The sequence below is a fragment of the Jaculus jaculus genome, chromosome 1 (assembly GCF_020740685.1).
Source record: "Jaculus jaculus isolate mJacJac1 chromosome 1, mJacJac1.mat.Y.cur, whole genome shotgun sequence".
Classification (NCBI taxonomy): Eukaryota; Metazoa; Chordata; class Mammalia; order Rodentia; family Dipodidae; genus Jaculus; species Jaculus jaculus.
Genome location: NC_059102.1, coordinates 42,171,920 through 42,193,614, shown reverse-complemented (window position 1 = coordinate 42,193,614; position 21,695 = coordinate 42,171,920). Strand labels below are relative to the sequence as shown.

Below are 21,695 nucleotides of genomic sequence, written 5' to 3'. Positions count from 1 at the left end.
CAGCCTCTGCAAACGAACTCCAGACGTGTGCGCCCCCTTGTGCATCTGGCTAACGTGGGACCTGGGGAACCGAGCCTTGAACCGGGGTCCTTAGGCTTCACAGGCAAGCGCTTAACCGCTAAGCCATCTCTCCAGCCCCTAATTTTGTTTTTTTGAAATACTTTTGAGAGGGCTGGAGAGATGGCTTAGCGGTTAAGCACTTGCCACTGAAGCCTAAGAACCCTGGTTGGAGGCTCGATTCCCCAGGACCCACGTTAGCCAGATACACAAGGTGACGCATGCGTCTGGAGTTTGTTTAAGTGGCTGGAGGCCCTGGCGTGTCCATTCTCTCTCTTTCTGCCTCTTTCTCTCTCTGTCTGTCGCTCTCAATAAATAAAGAAAAGAAATTTAAAAAAAATACCTTCTGAGAGCAAGATTTTTGTTTGTTTGTTTTTTGAGGTAGGGTCTCACTCTAGCCCAGGCTGACCTGAAATTCACTAAGTAATCTCAGGGTGGCCCCGAATGCATAGTGATCCACCTACCTGTGCCTCCCCATTGCTGGGGCTAAAGGCGTGGGCCAGCATGGCCCGCTGTGGTCAAACTTTCTAATGTGAGGATAGTTGAAAGGGGCAATTTTAGAGAAAGCGTTGAGCACGCAACCTGAGTGATCAAAGGACTTTTAAGACAAGGAAAGATTAGTACTCATTTTTATGTAGTGTGGTTGCTAAACCCTTGCGCCTCCCACTGAAGTTCACTAAAGTTGCCATATAAGCAAACCAAACAGTTCTGATGGCTGTCAGGCCAGAGCAACTCAAATTTCAATCAATGCCAAGGTAATGTAGTTAAGGGATAGGTCAGCACTGTTTCATGGCGGAAGACAGCATCAGTTGTTAGGCGTCTGTGGTAGACACTTGCGCCTGACACTTGACTGGCCTAAGATGACCTAAGATGCTAGGAGGATTCTCTTGGGCCTGAGCTAATCACGCTCAGGGATTTAGTGCCTATAAAGACCTCCTCAATCCCTTACTTCCTGTATCCCGCCATAAGCCAGGGCCTTCTGTCGACGTCCCAGGGGTGACAGACAGTCGGGGAGCTCTCCTCCACTTGGGGGCTTTTCTGAGGTACCCCCTCAGTCACTTTTCCTTCCAGGATGCTTTTCCTTCTTGTCACTCTGCCCCAGTAGCTGCTCCCTGAACAGCGCAGAGCCAGCAGCCACGCACGCACCATGGGCGAGATCAGCCAAGACGCTGTGGAGAGGTACCTGCAGGAGAACCCTGCCTTTGCCAAGGAGTTCTTCGACAAGAAGCTGCGGGTGGAGGTGCTGGGGGAGGGCTTCAGGAGCAGCCAGCCGGGGGCCCCGGAGCCGGCCCTGTGCCTGGAGCTGCTGGGCTGCCTGCAGGAGGAGGCGCGCGGCGAGTGGGCTGCGCACAGGGCCCTGCAGAGGCTGGCCCAGCTGCTGCGCGCCGACCGCTGCAGCCTGTTCGCGTGCCGGGCCCGCAACGGCGCACCCGAGGTGGCCTCGCTGCTGCTGGACATCACCCCCACCTCCACGTTTGAGGACAACCTCGTAGCCCCTGACAGAGAAGTCGTGTTTCCACTGGACATTGGGATAGTTGGCTGGGTTGCCCACACGAAGAAAGCCTTTAATATCCCGGATGTACAAAAGGTAGGTGGCCTTCCTTCCCAGAGCCTGGCAGAGGTCTCCGCAGGCCCAGGGAGGAACTGATGGGAAAGGGACAGAGGCCATCCTTGCGGCCCCGATTTGACTAAAATCGGGGAAGGGTGGGTGGGTGGGAAAGAGGACCCCCCAGGCCTATCCTATGGCAAAGTTGGCAGATCCGAACACAAGGTGACCAGATGATCCTGAACTTCAGGCGAGTAGTGAATGTTGTGTTTCAGCGTTAGCAGATTCCCGTGATGTTTGTCATTTTACTAGCAGAGTCCTGTGTTGCTCGCCTACCCTTCGACCACCTCCATTGCTTTGGGGGCTAGCTGGAACAACTCCACCAGGAGACCAGCCAGCATGTCCAATTCCAGCACCAGGGTATATCTCCCATGCTTCTCATTCACAACGCTTTGACGGTTCTCTGGGGGTGGATTGGCTCTTGAACTGATTCTTTCATCCACAGGCCAAATTGCAAGAAGGAAACATCTATACTATTTGAAAGGTCAAGTATTTTACTTGTGTCACCATTACTGGAAATATAAGCCATGGTTAAGTGTGGTGGACCCCTGCACCATAAGGATATGTCAATCATGAATTCAAATCAATTAAATGCAGCATTTGCACCCCCCCCTGACCTAAAGTACACTGTACTAACACAAAATATTTTTTTATGTCCCTTATAAAAACAGGAAACATAGCTCTTTATTCTTACCATTGCAGCATGTAGTTTTCACTTTAGAAAAAAATTATAAAATGCTAATCACCCATAATCCCTCACTGGGCAGCAGATCTAGAGAACCAGGCCAGACTCTCTCCTGGCGGTGCTTTCCTCTAGACCTGTGTCCCTTTACTATGACTGACCATTAGCAGAAGGGAAGAGCAGCAGTATGACAGCGCAGAGCTGCGTGTCCGAGAGCAGTTCCTGAGATGCTTTCCGTGCAGGGTCCATCCCAGGCACGTGACTAGGGCCGCTTAGAGGCAGGAGGATAATCCCCAAATGCCTCTTGAAGCTGATTACAGGAGGAAGCTCACACAGACGGGAGCTGGGGGGAGAAGTGCATCAAACATTAGGGCCACCCGGCAAACATTGCAGGGCACTTCTGGGGTACAAGGGTTGGTGTACAGCCCTAAATGGGCTTAAGACAAGCCTCTCTTGACCCCAGCTAGTAGGCTGTGTCCCTAGACCCTGAGTTCTTGGCATAGGGATGGGCTTCTTCACAGTCTCCAACTGAGCCCGCCTCCATAATTACTAGAATATTAAACTTCAGCAACTAACATCAAAAAATTTTTTTCCAAGTTTTTTTTTTAAAGACATGTGGGTGAAATGTTTCTGCTATAATATGTAAAGAGCTCAGTTCTCCATGATGAGGACACAGTCTTAGGAAGAGATGCTTAAAAGATGAGGTGGGGGCTGGAGTGATGGCTTAGCAGTTTAGGCGTTTGCCTGCAAAGCCAAGGGATCCCAGTTTGATTCTCCAGGACCCACATAAGCCAGATGCACAAGGGGGCACATGCGTCTGAAGTTTGTTTGTAGTGACTAGAGGCCCTGGCATGCCCATTCTCTCCCTCTCTCTCCCTCTCTCTCTCTCTCTCTCTCTCTCTCTCTCTCTCTCTCTCTCTGTCTCTCTCTGCCTCATTCCCTCAAATAAATAAATAAATAAAATTTAAAAAAATAAATAAAGGTGAGGTGGCCCCGATCTGTTATTGTCCTTGGGGCTTTGGTATAAGAATGGAGAAAGATCAGGAGGAAGTTCTGTCTCTCTCTTCTCCTCAGCAGTGCACTTGTTCTGAGTGGGAGGCTAAGAAGCTGGTGTGTTAAAGACCGAAGCTCTGCTGAGCTGAGGCGTGGGGGGGGGGGGGGGGAGAGTGGCAAAGGCCTCGTTTTCTCTCAATTTTTGCACTTTGTAAACATTTTCTCCCAGAGTGGTGCTCTTGAACTCCAGCTGTACATTAAATCAAATTAATAATAGCTTTAAAAAGTACTGAAGCCTGAGACCAACTAGCACAACTCTGAGGTTGGGACACGGATGCCCCAGATGATACCAATAAGCAACAGGTATTGGAAACCCATGCTCAGGTTCCATTGCGTGAGCAGGTGCAGGGTGTAGGATGTGAATCCCATTCAAGCGTGGCATAGTATAGATGGGAAGGGCTTGGTGAGTCTTGAGTCCAGTTCTGTCTTAGGGCAGACAGGAAGCTGAGGTTAAGGAATAGCATCTTGCACAGAGCCCCTGGTACCTAGCAGTGGCTGAGGAAGTCGGGAATAGAATCGAGGCCTCCTGACGGCCCAGTGCCCTCCTCCCTGTTCTGCATTGCTGCAATTCCACCAGGCTGTGATCACTGTTTTGTTGCACCTCTGCAACTAGAAAATGGTAGGAAACAGGGCCAGAGAGATGGCTTAGAGGTTAAGATGCTTACCTGGAAAGCCTAAGGACCCATGTTCAACTCTTCAGATCCCATATAAGCCAGACGGACAAGGTGACATCAGCACGCAAAGTCCCACATGTGCACAAGATAGCGCACACGACTGGAGTTACATTACAGAGACTGAGGCCCTGGCATGCCGTTTCTGTGCCTCTTGCTTTCGCTCACCCTCACTCTCACTCTTGCTCTCACTCTCTTGCCCAAAAAGAAAGCCAGTCTGTTGGGCTTGCCTCAAAAAAGAAAAAGGTAGGAAATAAGGTGTTAAGTGAAATGCTAAAGTCAGCCTTCTTCTTGCCACTGCACTTGGCCAGTTATGAAGCATTTTCACTTTCTTCATCGTATTTGATTTTGACGAAGAGCCAGTGCAGGTGGCAAAGTTTACATTGCTATCTCTGCAGTAGGAATCTGCACAAAGTCATGGACATAGGATGTGCTGGGTGTGGAACAGTAGCCAGGGTCTTGGAGGCCTTCTTTCTGCCACACCACTGACTTTCCTCTGAACTTATTCTGGTTAGCAGGGTGGACACAGGCGGGGCAGACTTCTCACACCTAGACAAGGAGGTAAAGCTTGAGACTCCTGACCTTCAGAGCTATGGCAATGGAAACAGGGAAGCCACATGATAAAAGCGAGTTCTCTGGAATCACTACACACAGTTCCTAAGCTTCAGAAACTAATAGACTGAATTTCCACCGCTGAGAAATAGAGGCAACCTACGGAACAGATTAGGTACAGGAGCACCAAGTGTCTGGCTCGCAGTGGAGGCTCCATTGATGACAGCTCGGCTGTGATCATCTTTATATCAGCAGGAGTTTGGGCTGGATCTGGATGGCCTGAAAAGGTCAATGATTATTGCCTGTTTTAAACCAGGTGGAAAGAAGAAAAACTTGACAACAGGAAGCTCAGAAACATCCCCCTCAAGCTAATTGTGTCTTTTTTCGACTTGAAAGCTGTTCATTAACTACATGGCTGCTCCAGAATCCAACTGCCATTTGAAAGAAAACCGTAGAAGGCTGCTGTTTTGCTTTCAATGATTAACCAGGAGCTGATAGTCCCCCTTTCCTCCCTACCTCTCTTTCTGCCTCTTGACCTCAGGGGTTAGTGGTGTTTAAGTAGGATTTAGTCATAAGGAGGTTAGGAGGGATCCACAGCCTGCTTGCTGCTCTAAGCAGTGTGCTCCAAGTGCTTTTAGGACTTCCTGTGGGAAAAGACCATAGAGAGAATTTGGGAATGAGAGAAACACAAAGTATCTATACATATGTCCTAGAACACCTGACCGCCCCTGCTTTAACACATGGCCTACCCAGGGCTTTCAGGCGTTACAACAAGCCAACATCTCATTGTGAAACATATAAAAAATTTTCTCAACATAGCCAAGGAAACTTAAGAATATATGCTTGTATCTAAAATCCAGGATAGAATGGTGTCAAAAATAAAATACATTTAGAAAGAACCACCACCTCCAATTCCAGGGGCATATTTCCAGGACTCATGATTTTTTTTTTCTTTTAGTGCCCTGGACTGCTGTGTAAATGGAGGTGACCACAGTAGGTAATGGATAGTAGAGTAGGAGGAAAACAGGATACGGGCTGGCCCAGGTGAGCAGTGAGTTCAAGAGAAAGAATCTGAAGAGTCCAGAGGCGTCCTGGGCTGAGGGTAAAGATGCTACGAGAAGCCAAGATAACAGAGAAAGTGGTCAGTAAAGAAACGTGCCATGAGGCAGAGTGTTGGCCCTTGGATGAATGGCACCCCTAGGTGCAGAAGACCTGTATTCTGCTAAGTGCATCTAACTTCTTCACTGACTAGATTTGAGTTAGAAAAGCTAGGACTAAAAGCAAAATGGTACTTGCAAAAAAGAACTACTTTTTCTCTAGGTTGGCCAAGCAAGACTCTCATGTTTCTCTTTCTAGCATTTCTGGAGCAGCGGTTGTGTGTTGGGCCCTTTTCTGAAGAGTATCCTCACTCTATCATTCCCACTTCACATCCCAGACTCTGGAGAGTATCATTCCCTCCTTCTTCTTCTCCTTTTCTGTTTGTGTAGTACATATCGTGTAGGGTGTGTGCGGGTGGTGTGTGCATGTGCATATGCAGGTGTGTGTACCCTGTGTGCACAGGTGTGGAGGCCAAAGAAAGGTGTCACATATCCTCTATCTGCCTTACTTCCTTGAGACAAAGCCTCTCATTGAACTTTGAGCTTCCCACTTTTCAGTTAGACTTTGTGGTAGTTTCAACTAGGTGTCCTCCCCCCTCCATAAACTCATGTGTCCAGAATGCCAGGTCCCCAGATGACAGCAACTTGGGAATTAGAGCTTCCTGGAGGATGAGTGTTGTTGGGGGTGGGCTAATGGGTTTTGTAACCACTTTCCTTGTTAGTGTTTGGCATACTCTCCTGCTGTTGTCCACCTGATGTTGGCCAGGAGGTGATGTCCACCCTCTGCTCATGCCATCATTTTCTCCTGCCTCCATGGAGCTTCCCCTTGAGTCTGTGAGCCAAAATAAACCCTTTCCTCCCATAAACTGCTTTTGATCAGTTACTTTTGCCAGAAATGAGAAGTCAACTGACCAGGGAGCCCCAGTGGCCCTCCTATCTCCACCCCCATCAGCACTGGATCGACTGTTGCCATGCCTGACTTTTTACTTAGATATTGGGACTCCAACTCAGGTCTTCATGTTTGCATAGCAAGCGCTCACATGTTGAGTCCTCTCTTCAGTTTCAATTCTGCCATTTTTAGAATATAAGTCAAAGACACAAAAGGTAACATGGGATCAAAAAGATCATAAATTGGAACTTGGTTTCAGCCCAGGGAGTCTGACTCTAGAACCTTCTTCTCCATTATACACCTCTGTCTCAAAAAAAAAAAAAAAAAAGGCTCCGGTGATTCCATTTAGGGAAGGGACTAGATGAGATTCGAGTGACAAGGACAAGCTTCACCTGATTCCTCAGCGTCACACATGTGCTTTGGGAGCAGGGGCCTGGCCAGGGCCATTCCACTGGGTTGAATATCAGGATGACCTAGAGCACATAAAAGTGCAGAGAATACAGAGATTCCGTCAGTACACAGTAAGGTGTTGGAGTCTGATTGATCTGCCAGGGATCCTGAGGCATAGCTGCAGGCAGTTGTTTTGAGTGAAGTTCTGCGTGTTATGGGTCAAGCAGCTGTTGTTCCTTGGTGGAAGTTCTAGCCTGGAAATCACACACCGATAAATAGATTCTTCTTTTCACTCTGGGAAACTGAACAGAGCCCAGCTTTCAGGGTCTGTGCTGCCATTAGGAGTATGATCAGCAAGAGAAATGAGAACAATTTGGCTTATGACAGGAATACCACATTCACTTTTGCCCAGCGAATCTCATCATCTCAAGCAGGCATTTTCTGAAACTGCAGCGTGTAGACTGAGCACCTTCCCAGACATGTCACTCAAGCCCTTCCCTTGGTGAACTTTTTCAGCTAACCACTCAGCACCTGCCATCCAGGGCAGTAGAGTCACCTCCTGCAGACGCTGGAAGAGGTTTATATCTGGAAGACCCACTTTTTTATTTCTCCACAAAAGATGAAATAAAGGCCTTATCTTGGTAGAACATTGAAAAACTTGTATATAGACTGAAGAGACAACCCAGTGATTAAGGCACTTGCCTGCAAAGCCTAAGGACCCAGGTTCAGTTCCCCAGTACCCACATAAAGCCAGATGCACAAGATAATGCATGCATCTCTATTACATCAGCAGTGGCTAGAGGCCCTGCACACCCATTCTCTACTGTCTCTCTTTCTCTCAAATAAACAAAGAAAATACTTTTAAAAAAAAAAATCTGTATCTAGGGCCAGAGAGATGGCTTAGTGGTTAAGGCGCTTGCCTACAAAGCCAAATGAGCCTAAATTTGATTCTCCAGAACCCATGTAAGCTAGACGCAGGAGGTGGTGCATGAGTCTGGAGCTCATTTGCAGCAGCTGAAGACCCTAGCATACCCAATTTCTCTCTCTCTCTCTCTCTCTGTCTCTCTCTCTCTATTTGCCTCTATCTCTCAAATAAGTAAATAATAAAATAATTTTTTAAAAATTATTTTTAAAAACCCTGTATCTAATAATGGTGAAATAATCTTACAGAGTCAATGGCAGTAAGAATTTGAGCATTTCATAAAACTAATCTGTGTAGGGTATGGGAAGGGAGCTCAGTTGATAAAGTGCTTTCCTTGAAAGACTGAGGGCCTGTGTTCAATCCTAAGAACCCACATTAAAAAGCTGCCAGGCATGGCAGCTCATTCATGTGATCCCAGCACTGGGAAGCCAGAGACAGGAGGATCCCTGGGGCTCACTGGCAGCCAGCCCAACCTAATCAGTGGTTTCCAGGCCAGTGAGAAACTGTGCTTGTAATTTTTTTTAAAAGAATGTGGGTAGCATCTTAAAAATAACACCAGAGGGCTGGAGAGATGGCTTAGAGGTTAAACGCTTGCCTGTGAAGCCTAAGGACCTCAGTTTGAAACTCTTCCCCAGGACCCATATAAGCCAGATGCACAAGGTGGTACATGTGTCTGGAATTCATCTGCAGTGGCTAGAAGGCCTGGCCTGCCCATTCTCTCTCTCTCTCTCTGCCTCTTTCTATCTCTGTCTGCCTATTGCTCTCAAATAAATAAAATTTTTTTAAAAATTAAAAAAAAACAATGACACCAGAGGCTGACCTCTGGCCTCCATATACAGAACTCTAATTTCTGCAAAGAAAAATTGTATATAACCTAATGCTACAACAAAAGGGGTTTCTGTTTTGGGCATCCATCTTATACAAATGAAAGTGAAAATGATTGGTGTGGGGATGTTTGTAGTGAGGAAAACTATGAACAGCCCAATCAGTAGAGGACAGCTGCACTGATCCGAGTGTTGATAGTGTGGAGAAGCGTGCAAGAATCTAAGAGGTAAGTTCCCAGGCATGGGCCTCATCTCAAGGGAAGCCCACAGTGATAGAACGTATAGTGATAGAAACATGTTTATCCAAGCACAGAGAAAGGCCTAGAAGGAGACCCATGGAGCAGTGGGAGACTAGAAGGAATCTGGGGATTATTAATGCTTTATTTATGTTACTACAGGGAGTTGGCCTGCCTCAAGTGTATGTTTTGCACTTGCAGCTAAAGACTGATGCCTATGATCCCAGCTTGCTCTCCTTCCCTGCACATGCTGTCTACTGGAGCCCTGTGCACCCCCTCCCTCTTAGCACCCCACTTTCTACTAGGTTGTGCCCTTGCCTCTTTCCTGCTCATCTAACCCCAGCCTCACCTAGAAAGGCCTCAGCTCAGATGGGATATTAACATTCCACAGTGGAAGTGTCATTCCGTGATGGCACAGAGTGAAATGTATGCAGGTGGCAGGGGGTGACGCCACCATAGGGGGGCTCCCGTCATCTGTTGGCAGGATTTGCAGTAGAGAGACTGTCTTGGTTCTATCACTCCATGATTCTGTGCTGTTTTGGCCAACACATGAATATTTTTTTCAGAATAGCCATTTTTCTGACTTCATGGACAAACAAACTGGATATGTTACCAGGAACTTGCTGGCAAGCCCGATCATGATGGGCAAGGAGGTTCTTGCCGTGGCCATGGCAGTGAACAAAGTCAGTGCCCCTGAGTTTTCCAAACAGGACGAGGAGGTAATGCTGACCCGGGCGTCCATCCCAACACACTGGAAATAGACCTGGTGTGGCATCAAAGGGCTGTGTCATGATCACAGTTTGTCCTCTGCTGTCTGTAGGTCTTTGCCAAGTACCTCAGCTTTGTCTCTGTCTTCCTGAGGCTTCAGCACACCAGTTACCTCTACAGCGTGGAGTCCCGGAGAAGCCAGGTAAGGGGAAGGCCGCGTCAGTTGCCCCATGCTCACAAAGGGACACAGATGCAACAAGAGGATGGGAGAGACTTAAGCCACATAGAGCAGATCTCCAAACGTTAGTCTGGGGTGTCTTCTGGTCTCCCTTCCCCTCCTTCTGTCCTTCTTGTATGTGTACAACAGGCTGGTCTTTGGATTCCACTCCCACAAGATGGTGGCGGTCACTTTATTACCTACCACATAAGGTTGGTGTAATACTAAATACTTGTTAGTTCTCACATTTCTGGGTCACAGTCAAGCTATTCATCTAAGGAGAGAATCACTCTTCTGAGGTTCTTTTTAAAATTTTTTTGTTCATTTTAATTTATTTATTTGAGAGCAACACAGAGAAAGAGAGAGAGAGAGAGAGAATGGGCGCACTAGGGCTTCCAGCCACTGCAAACGAACTCCAGATGCGTGCGCCCCCTTGTGCATCTGGCTAATGTGAGTCCTGGGGACTCGAGCCTCGAACCAGGGTCCTTAGGCCTCACAGGCAAGTGCTTAACCACCAAGCCATCTCTCCAGCCCTCTTCTGAGCTTCTTGTTTCCATAAGGGAGAGAGTTAAAGAATCTTCCTGGCCAGGACCCTCTGCTTCCCCATCCATACCACACAGGAGGAGCTGCTGGCACGGACGGCTTCTCAGACCCGCCCCAACTCCGACTCTTCAGGTCAGGTTATCTCTGACTAGCTGCAGACACATGATGGAAGCCTGTGGCTTTCTGCCCGCATGGACCAGTGGGAACCAAGAGACCCCCATATCCTTCGCATGGGGCATTTTTCAACAATTGACATTTCGAGCCAAAACATTTGACTATAGGGCAAATTAATGTCAGAAACACATGGCCTCACAAAGATCTACTCATCCCACTTTGAGAACCTCAGAAGTGTGTTGGATGTTGGATGTTCAAAATGGAATTTCAGCGTACAGTGATGTGTATTCATTTTCTTTGATACACCTCATATATTCATCATGCTAAGACTCTCTGATATGTTGTGCTCTAACTGTTTTCTTTTAATGCCCACTTTCAGATTCTTATGTGGTCAGCCAATAAAGTGTTTGAAGAGCTCACAGATGTTGAGCGGCAGTTTCACAAAGCCCTGTACACAGTTAGGACGTATCTGAACTGTGAACGATACTCCATTGGACTGCTGGACATGACCAAGGAGAAGGTTCTCACTGTTCCATATGTCTTGTCTCATCTCAGATCACCTAGAAAAAGAGCACCAAATAAAATGTGACCCTTTGAAAAACATTTGCTATGTAAATAATCCGTTGTGATTGGCGGCAAGATGGTGAGAGGTAAAAGGATGCAGGCTGGAGCGAAATGATACAGGCGTGACTTTTGATTTTTCTATCCCTGGCTGTCTTTAACAACAAGCTTGTTTTCTTTTTGATCAATTAATAATCTTTAATTTTTAGGCCAGTTTCAGGTTCACAAGAAATGGAGCTGGGGTGGGGGAGGTTGGAGAGATTGCTCAGTGGTTAAAGTGCTTGCTTGTACAATGTGACAGCCTGGGTTCAATTCCCCAGCACCCACATAAAGCCAGATGAACAAAGTGGCACAGGCATCTGGAGTTTGTTTGCAATTGCAGGAGGCCCTTGCATAGTCATACTTTCTCAATCTCTCTCTCTTTCTCTTTGCATATAAGTAAATAAAATTTTTAAAAATTGGGCAGAAAGCACAGGGTCTCCACAGACATCCTCATCACTTCCTCCCACCCCCAGTTTTTCCTGTTGTTGCTGTGTTGCATTAGCGTACACATTGGCTCTTGTGCCTTGAAAGTCCTGACCCCATCTAGCCGATTTTCAATTTCTTCCTCCAAACCTTTGGCAACCACTAATTTGTTTCCTCCATATCTCGCCATGGTTTGCTAGCTCTTTGCTTCTGTCTGTTTCTTGGTACTGGGTCTTAGTGCGCATCTCTGGTTGGCCTGGTACTTGCTATGGAGCCCAGGGTAGCCTCAAACTTACAGTAACCCTCCAGCTTCTCTGTCTTCCAAGTACTAAAATTACAGGCATGTACTAACACGCCCAGCCTTTTGATAGCTCATAAACATGTAGTTCTTAAAAATTAAAGGGCTAGAGAAGTTCATCAGTGGTTAAAGTGCTTGCCTGCAAAGCCTAAAGACCCTGGTTCAATTCCCCAGTACTCACATAAAGCCAGATGCACAGAGTCGTGCGTGCATCTGGAGTTTGCTTGCATTGGATGGAGGCACTGGCACACCAATTGTGCCTGGCTCTCTGGCTGGCTGTCCTTCTCTGATTGCAAGTAAAGAAATAAAATATTTTTTAAAAAACAATTAAGAGTTGTGGAGATTGCATGGTGGGTAAGAGTGCTTGCTGTGAAGGCATGAGGACTTGAATTTGATCCGCAGCGCCATGTAAGATTCTGGCATGGCTGTGCAGGCATGTAACCCACTGCCCAGGGAGAGGAGATGCTGCAGCTCTTTGGTCAGCTAGTCTGACCGAAAACTGAGGAGCTCCTGGTTTAGTGAGACTCTGTCTCGGAGAAAGAAAGCAGAAGAGCAATAGAAGTGGACACTTAACATCTTCTTTTGGCCTCCGCATGTGTGCATGAAGTGCTTACACACACACACACACACACCACAAATTAACTAACAATTGCATGTGTTTGCAGGGTGCCATGCAATATTTAGATATATGAATCCATTGTAAAAATGGCTACATAAAGGTAATTAATATACCTATCACTTTATATGCTGGTTTTTTTTTGAGTGAAAACAGTTAAAATGTGTTTTTTAAAATTTATTTATTTAAGAGAGAGAGAGAGAGAAAGGGAGAAATAGGCAGGGGAAGAGAGAGAGAGAGAGAGTGAGAGAGAATAGAAGTGCCAGGGCCTCTAACTGCTGCAAATGAACTCCAGACACACATACCACGTTGTGTGCATCTGGCTTTACATGGGTACTGGGGAATTAAATGAGGGTCATTAGGCTTTGTAGGGAAGCATCTTAACTTCTGAGTTTCTTTAAAAAAATATAAAAACCTTTTATTTATTTATTTGTTTATTTGTTTAGTTATTTACTGGAGAGAGAGAGGTAGATAGAGAATGGTTGTTCCAGGGCCTCTAGCCACTGCAAACAAACTCCAGATGCATGCACCACTTATGCATCTGGGGAATTGAACCAGGGTCATTAGGCTTTGCAGGCAAATACCTTAACTGCTGAGATATTTCTTCAGCCCCTATATTGTTTCTTTACTTAAAAAAAATTTTATTCTTTATTTTTATTATTTATTTATTTATTTAAGAGAGAATAAAAGAGACAGAGAGAGAACGGTGTGCCAGAGCCTCTGCAAGCAAACTCAAGATGCATCTGGCTTACGGAGGTGCTAGGGAATCAAATCTGGGTCCTTAGGCTTCTCAGGCACATGCCTTAACCACTAAGCTACCTCCCCAGCCCCACTGTTTCTTTTTAAAGGCAGAATTGTATTTCATTATAGATATATTCCATAGTTTTTTTTCCATTAACTCATTGATAGATGAATGCTGATGTTGCTTTTATGGCTTGTCAACAGTTCAAATATTTTTATTACTGAGTCATATTCTGTTGTATGCCTCTCACCTGTTGAAGGACATTGTAGTTGCTTCTAATTTGTAGCAACTATGAAGTTGCCACAGACGTTGTGTGTGGACTTTCGAGTATATTTTTTTGGAATTTTTTATGGGGGGTGGGGGAGAATTGGCCTCCAGCCACTGCAAGCAGAATTCAGATGCATGCACCACTTTGTGCGCATGTGTGACCTTGTGCGCTTGTGCCACCTTGGGTGTCTGGCTTATGAGGGATCTGGAGAATCATACATGAGTCCTTAGGCTTCACAAGCAAGTGCCTTAACCACTAATCCATCTCTCCAGCCTGTGTATAAATGTTTTAACTCATTTGAGTAAATGCCAAAACAGTCAACTGACAGGCCATATGGATACTCTATCTGTCAGTCTGTCTTGTCAAGTGACTGACATTTTGTATGCCCACACCCTCACAAGGAGCTCGTGGTATTTTACATTTTGAGTTTTAGAACATTAAGGCATGTGATAGTAGATGATTATTGTTTTATCACTTCTTGATTACATCTGATATTGAATGTCTTTTCATATGCCTACTTTCCATTTGCATATCTTCTTTGGTAAAATGTCTGCTCCGACTCATTTTTTAAATTTGAGTATTTTCTTATGGTAAGTTGTAAGAGTTCTTTGCAACCAGATAAGGCACGTGCACCTATAGTCCTAGCTCTCAGGAGGCTATGGCAGGAGCTCAGGAGTTCAACACCAGCATGGGCAACATCGGCATATTTTAGATGCAAGTCCCTTATTGAATATGTGTTTTATAAATACATTCTCCCAGCTTGTGGCTTGTCTTTTCATTACCTTACAAGCAACTTTTACAGAGAAGAGGTTTTTAATTTTCATAATGTCCAATAATTGTTTTCTTTCATAGAGTGTTCCTTTCTGTTGCGTCTTAAAAGTCTCACTGATGCCAGGCGTGGTGACTCATGCCTCTAATCCCTGCACTCGGGAGGCAGAGGTAAGAGGATCACCATGAGTTCAAGGCCACCCTGAGACTACATAGTGAATTCCAGGTCAGCCTGAGCTAGAGTGAGACCCTACCTCAAGAAAGAAAACAAAATAAAACAAAAAGCCTCACTGAGCCCAGATTCACCTAGATTTTCTCCCGTCATTTTTTAGAATTTTTGTAGTTTTGTATTTAAGCCTACAATTCATTCTGAGTTGTTTTATGAAATAAATACGGTCTGTGTGTAGATTTCTTGTTTTCTTTGGCTTGGCTTTAGGCTTATGGTTTTCTACTTCAACACGATTTGGTGTAAAGACTGGCCTCCCTCTGGGGCCTTTGCTCCTTTGCCACAGATCTCCTCCATGCATCTACTGTGCTGTCCTTTCGCCAGCGCCACACTGTCTTGCTTAATATAGCTTTACAGTCAGACTTGAAGTCAGAAAGTGCCAGTTCTCTGTCGTTCCTCTTTTCAGCAAAGCCTTTAACCTCTCTGACTCTGGGCTTTTGAATTTTAAAAGTAGTGACATTTCTCTTATTAATTGTGAAAACTCAGAGATAATATGAAGTGTCTAGTATGTAGGCAGGTGCAGAATAATGTTATTACTACCAATTTGGCATTTTGTGTTCTGAATTTTGTTTTGTTTTGTTTTTCAAGGTAGGGGCTCCCTCTGGTCCAGGCTGACCTGGAATTCACTATGTAGTCTCAGGGTGGCCTCAAGCTCAAGGCGATCCACCTACCTCTGCCTCCCAAGTGCTGGGATTAAAAGTGTGTGCCACCACGCCCAGCTCTGAATTGTTTTAAGTTACTTTGAAGTCTAAGTGATGAAATAAATAATGCATAGAGGATAATGTTCATTCTTCATTTTGTGTAATTCTATTGGAGATATGTGATTTTGATATAAACGATAATATTTCATTGATATTTCTTACCATCCTTGTGATTGGTAGTTGTTTTCCAAAATTGTGTTTTAAGTGGATAGACAGGACCAGACATCAGGAGGGCTGGCCTCCAGTGCTGGCTCTGGAACTGTCCAGCAGAATATATTGCTTAGGACGCTTTGTGCTACAAGGAATATCACTTCCATTATTTTTCATCTAAGGAACATCTTTCTCCAGTGGTTCCCCCAGCAAACTCCTCTCCCTTCTTCACTGGCCAGAACTAGGCCACAGACTTGCCCGTAAGCTAATTTGGGCACCTTGTATAGCCCTTTATGGGCTGGGCAGGACTTACTTCCCATGAACAAATTACCACCTGATACCCAAATGAGATCAGGTTTTGCTGGCAAGAATGGCAAGAGGCAGAGTGGAAGTTGAATAAAGCAACTGATGCTGCTGGCTGCTCTAAGTGACCTGAGCCAAGCCTCATAAGCTACCTGGGTTGAGTTTAGTTGTCTGTAGGATAGCTGCTATATACCAAGTGTCTTGTGCTATGTGCAGGTGAAGGTGTTTGGCATTACTCATTTAATGTTCTCAACAAGCCTCTTGTGTAAGTTCTCCTGTCATCCCCATTGTATAGATGAGTGAAAGTCACAGATTCATCATCAGTATTGCTGGGAGTTAGACACCTTTTCAGGTCTCAAGTTCTAGAGCTGTGTACATTCAAACAAAGTGTACAAGTACATATAGTTATGATAGGTAGGATAAGGCATGGCACAGTTTGTTTAATGATGCTTCAATATAATTGCCTGCAGGAATTCTATGATGAGTGGCCAATCAAGCTTGGAGAAGTAGAGCCTTATAAAGGACCTAAGACCCCGGATGGCAGGGTAAATGCCAACATTACCCTTGGTGCTGTCTGTGTGTGGTGCCAGGTGCTATGTGTGAAGGGACTGCAGTGCACAGGAAAGACACTTGAGAACCTGCCCAGCTCTGCCCCAGCCAGCTGGGTGGTGGGTCTTAATTCATTATATAATTTCTCTGCTTCTTTTTCCATAAAGCCATGGCTTAGTAGATTTGTGATTCTCTGCAGGAAGGGATCAGAGCCACATACTTAACTTTTTAAGGAGTATGTGGGCCCTTTATCAGCTGTGCGGGATGGGGAACCCCAGGAAGACTGGGTTAGATTTACTTTCACCCTCATCTGCCACTTCATGGAGCAGGAGCTGTGTTTACTTTTCTGCATGGCATTCCCGGAACATAGACAAGGGAAGTTAATGGAGGGATTTATCCGGGCCTTACGTTCTTCATCTGCTCCAGTCCCTTCCAGCTATGACCATGAGTCCGCTGCCCTGTTTTGGAGTCACCTGTTCAGAGCAGCAAGTGCAGGAAGAGTGGAATGCTCACTGCATGATGCACAGTTGATTGCAGTTGAGAAATTCAGTGATATTTTATATACTGAAGTTATCAGCATGAGCTCTTTTTTGGACAATGAAAAGTGATCTGTTTAAAGTAAAAATAGACTAGCTAGTGAACTGGTGGTCAGGTTCCACCTAAAAGCTATTTGGTGAATTAAACTTCTTAAAATGAAGTTTAGTGTGTGTAGGGGGGGGAGGGTATTACCATGGGATTGTTTTTTTATAATCATGGAAAATGTTAATAAAAATTAAATTAAAAAAGAAGTTTAATCCAGCCTGAGTGCACATGCATAGTTAATGCTGTTTCTGGCTTTATTGTAAGCTTCTAACTAGTGTTTGAGCAATTTATAATAATTTATGCAGAAAACTATGGCTAGGAAATCAGGTAGTACTTATAAGAATTTTAAAGTACAAGTTCTTCAATGAAAATTACTTTCTTTGGGAAATAATATTGTGCTCATTATCTCCTTTTCTCTTAGGAAATCATCTTTTATAAAGTTATTGATTACATTTTACATGGAAAAGAAGAGATCAAAGTGATTCCGTGAGTGTTGTCACATAGTGGCCATGGTCGTTGCCATTTTCTTTTGGCACATGGTACATTTCTCTATATTGCAATGATCTTCTTCTAATTTCCTTCAAGGACCCCTCCTGCAGACCACTGGACACTCGTTAGTGGATTACCAACATATGTGGCTGAAAATGGATTTGTAAGTTACTGGACAAATTTAAATTCTAAATAATTTTGCATGAAACTCATTACCTAAGAGACAGGTACAATTGTTGAAGCAAGAATATACAAGATAAGGGGCTGGAGAGATGGCTTACAGATTAAGGTGCTTGCCTGCAAAGCCAAAGGAGGTTGGTTCGGATCTCCAGCACCCGTGTAAACCAGATGTAAACAAGGTGGCACAAGCATCTGGAGTTCATTTGCTGTGAAGCCCTGGCACACCCATTTTCTATCTCTCAAATATATAAATAAAAATAAAATATTTAGCCAGGCACTGTGGCACACACCTTTAAAAAAATATGCAAGCTAAGGATAGACACTTCCTTTGGCATAGGACAAAGGAAGAAATATCTTGACAGAAGAAGGCAGGTTAGCTGGGACTTTGAAACTATATGAAAATATTTGGTCAACAGGAGAAAGATTCATTTATTCCTTAACTTCTTATTCTGAAGCACACAAAGTTCAGACATCCTTTTCAAGTCAGTGATATTCAAAGTCAGCGATGATGATTCATGCATGCTAGGTTTAACTCTACTTCAAGGACCTTGGCCATTTTTTTTTATGGGTGGGGAGAGACAAAGGGGGCAGACAGGACAGACAGAGTGAGGGGCATCGGAATAGTGAATTGAAGATTTGGGTGTCTAAGGTCTTTGTCCTCCAAATATGGGCTGAAAAACATATCTTAGATAGACATAATTTATAAATATAGTCTTTAAATAAAAAGCTTTTTATCCAGGCGTGGTGACGCATGCCTTTAATCCCAGCACTCAGGAGGCAGAGGTAGGAGGATTGCTGTGAGTTCGAGGCCTCCCTTAGACTACATAGTGAATTCCAGGTTATCCTGGGCTAGAGTGAAACACTACCTTGAAAAACCAAAACAAGAAGAAAAAAAAAAAAAGTCAATGTTCACAAATAAAGAAAGAAAGGCATTGAAACATTTTCACAGTTTTGTGAGAGTAGTGTGAAAATAGTTGATGTGGCTCACTACTCTTAGAAAGTACTTGCCATGGAGCTCTGGGGTGGAACTCGCAGTGGTAGGTGAGATCATTCACACCTAAACACAAGGTTGTTAGAGATTTTCAGGAATTTTGTGAGCCAGAAGCCAAACTGTTGGGGACTTGAACAGTCCTCCCCCATGGTGGGAGTCTTTGGACTGTGTAAATGAGCAACTAGCACAACCTCTGGCCAGGAGAGCCGATTCCACCAGGCCCTCTCTGGAGATGACACGTCTAGTTTCATCCCATGAATGGAACAAAGCGCTTAACCTTTTTGGACTTCTATTTCCTCATCTTTAAAAGGAGAAGGTTAAACTTAATCATTACCATGTGGACTTAAAAGGCTACTAGTACTAGTGTCTAAGATAACTGGGCATATAGTCTTGCATTAAAATCCATTTGTAGATGTGAACTGACCCGAGGTACAGGAATTCAGAAAACAGACGAGAGCATAGTCTCCAACTTCCAGTAGTGACATCTTTCAGTGAGTCTTCACTTTGGTCCAGCTGCCTGGCTATTTCCTCCTGCCTCTTAGCCACCTTCTTATTTGGATGTCACTTTAAAAAAAAATAGTTGAAGAAAAAGAGAGGAGGAAGGAGGTAGGGAGGGAGGAAGTACAGAAAGAAGGAAGGAGGGAGGGAGGGAGGGAAAGAAGGAGGGAAGAAAGCAATCTTGGCATCCCTGCTTACCCCTGCCCTGGCAGAACAGCCTTTCTGTTCATTTTTCTTCCTTCAACTTGGCCCGAGTAGCCAAATGGCTTGAAGTGGAAGGGCATTGCACAGAGGCCAGGGGAGGGAAGGAGCACAGAAGGTGCAAGATGTCAGCCAGTGACTTAGCAGAAGAGAAAGAAGTCCCAATAAGCTATTATTAGCAAGTGTGGCTTCACCTAGGGCCCATGTGAAGCATTTGCCTGCCAAGCTGCCAAGGGCTAGGTGGGGAATCCTTACTCCCAGGGCACTCCTTCCTCTCCTCCGTGGGCTTGAGTGGCTCCAGCATACAATGTTTCAGCACTGTGGCCTTTTCTTGCTTTTCAGATATGTAACATGCTGAACGCCCCTGCAGATGAATATTTCTCATTCCAGGTAACTGCAACCTCGGCCTGACCTTCTCTTTCAGGGCTGGGTAGGGAGGGCGTGGAGAGTCTCCTCTCCCTCTAACCCCAGAGTCTGCCTTATGTGCGCCTTGGGTGTGGTCAGCAAGCATTTGCAGAGGCCAAGTCCCACTCCCCTGGACAGGCCATGATCACCAAGAAGCAGATTCCTCAGTGGCAAAAGAAAGGGCTGCAAAAAAGATAAGAGGGGGGGCTGGAGAGATGGCTTAGCGGTTAAGTGCTTGCCTGTGAAGCCTAAGGACCCCGGTTCAAGGCTCAGTTCCCCAGGTCCCACGTTAGCCAGATGCACAAGGGGGTGCATGCGTCTGGAGTTCGTTTACAGAGGCTGGAAGCCCTGGCGTACCCATTCTCTCTCTCTCTCCCTCTATCTGTCTTTCTCTCTGTGTCTGTTGCTCTCAAATAAACAAAATTTTAAAAATTTTTAAAAAAGATAAGAGGGGAGACAGGGGGCAGAGGCCACACTTCTATTCTCCCCACTCCTGGTTTTCTGGTGGAAACTACAGAGGCAGCACACTCTTAGTGCCCAATAAACCTTCTCAGGAATGCTTGGAGACATTCTATGACTGGCATTGAGTCCTGTTGGTGGCTTTCTCAGTAGCGTTTCCATTCCGCTTACTCTGTCTTCTACAAAGGGAAATATTTTATCTACCTTTGCTCAACATTCAGAGACCTTCCTGGAGAACCTGCCTGCACTCACCACAGGTGAGTCCCTGAACCCATCCTACCGTGTATCTCAGCCTGGCTGACGCATGCATTCCACCATTGTAGGGGCTATAGCCGGCATGTGTCTCGTCAGAGTTCCTGTGTTGAAAATTTAATCCCCAAATTCATATGTTGATGGGTCTTTTGGGAGGTGTTTTGGGATGGGTGAAGGTGGGTCCAGCAGGGACAGAGCATTGGCGGCTTTATAAGAAGAGGAAGAGAGACTGGAGGTAACACTTGTGCCCTCCCACCCTTTGGTGCTCTTTGCTATGTTACAATGCAGCAAGAAGCCCACTCCCCGCCCACGCCCCTGATTATGGATCCACGCTGCCCTCTAGAACTGTGAGATATTAAATTTCCCTTCTTCATAAATCACCAGTCTGTGGTGTTTGCCTACAGCAGCAGCTTTTGTTTGGACTTGACTACAAGCCTGCTGGGCTCATTTTTCCCCTTCCCAGCTTCCTCTAGTTCTCCAAAATGGCCAACTTGGCATCTCTGCTCTCCCTTCCAGGCCCTTTTGGAGAACTGGGCGAGGTCACCATGACAGAACACCATCTCTTCTTTCCACTTGCTGGCGTGTATCTCAGCGCCTTGGCTTCATGACTTCCAGAACCCGGGTCTGGGTCAAGGGTAGAGAGCTTGATCGCTTTCCCCAGTGAGCGCCGCTGTTGCCCGTCGTTCTCTGCCACACATACCCCCAGTGAGAGCTCCACCTATGCCTGGATGGAGCAGCCAGCCTCCTGGGGTGCAACCCCAGCAGCCAACGAAATCCGGCCTTGGAGAATCCTGCACACACCTGCCTGCGTCCATGGAAGGCTTCCCTCTCCTCTGCCTGCCCATGCTTTTACTTACTGAGGAGGAAACATAAAAACACCATATGCTTCTATTGATTTACTTTCTTCCAGCAGCCACAGCCTACTAGTGAGCGTGTTGTGCCCAGCCCTAGGCCCTAGTATCTATGGCAATTGAGTGCCAGGGTGGCATGCACAGGCAGGCGAAAGGGACGCTGAGTTTTCAAGTGTCTGGACTTCGAGCAGCTGGTGTGGAAGTGGGCACTGGGGATGGGGCTCCAGGAGAAGCAGGAGCCCGCCGAGGTTTGAGGGGCTGCACTTTCTCTCAGGCCACGCTGTGGCTAACTGTGAGAGCAGGATCCAGAGAATCGGCCTCTCTGGCCACCCCAAGAAGAGGCTGGGACCTCTCTGGAGCCTCAGGAGGCCCCATGGTGGGACATACATCCAGTACAGAGGAATCGCTGTTCCAGCAAACCTCGGTGTGAAAGAACACACGTCAGAGCTCCAACTGTCCCAAGGCTGCCCTGCTTCGCAATCCCATTTGTTCTAAGGCCCCGCCCTCCACAGGCTCTCTTAGCCACTGATTGAATGCGGCAGGCCCATCCCTGAAGATGTCTCCTCTGTTGAGCAACAC

At 45.9% G+C, this 21,695-nt stretch overlaps 1 protein-coding gene across 2 annotated transcripts in view; it reads left to right on the top strand.

The window, feature by feature from the left end:
* Window positions 1–1,204: 1,204 nt before the first annotated feature.
* Pde6c (phosphodiesterase 6C) overlaps window positions 1,205–21,695 on the top strand; it is a 60,688-nt gene continuing 40,197 nt past the window's right edge. For both annotated transcript variants that reach the window (XM_045134729.1, XM_045134726.1), the window contains exons 1-8: window positions 1,205–1,645; window positions 9,546–9,698; window positions 9,800–9,889; window positions 10,941–11,081; window positions 16,130–16,204; window positions 17,212–17,276; window positions 17,376–17,442; window positions 19,492–19,539. In XM_045134729.1, coding sequence (XP_044990664.1) covers window positions 1,205–1,645; window positions 9,546–9,698; window positions 9,800–9,889; window positions 10,941–11,081; window positions 16,130–16,204; window positions 17,212–17,276; window positions 17,376–17,442; window positions 19,492–19,539 — 1,080 coding nt within the window. The remainder of the gene's footprint in view (window positions 1,646–9,545; window positions 9,699–9,799; window positions 9,890–10,940; window positions 11,082–16,129; window positions 16,205–17,211; window positions 17,277–17,375; window positions 17,443–19,491; window positions 19,540–21,695) is intronic.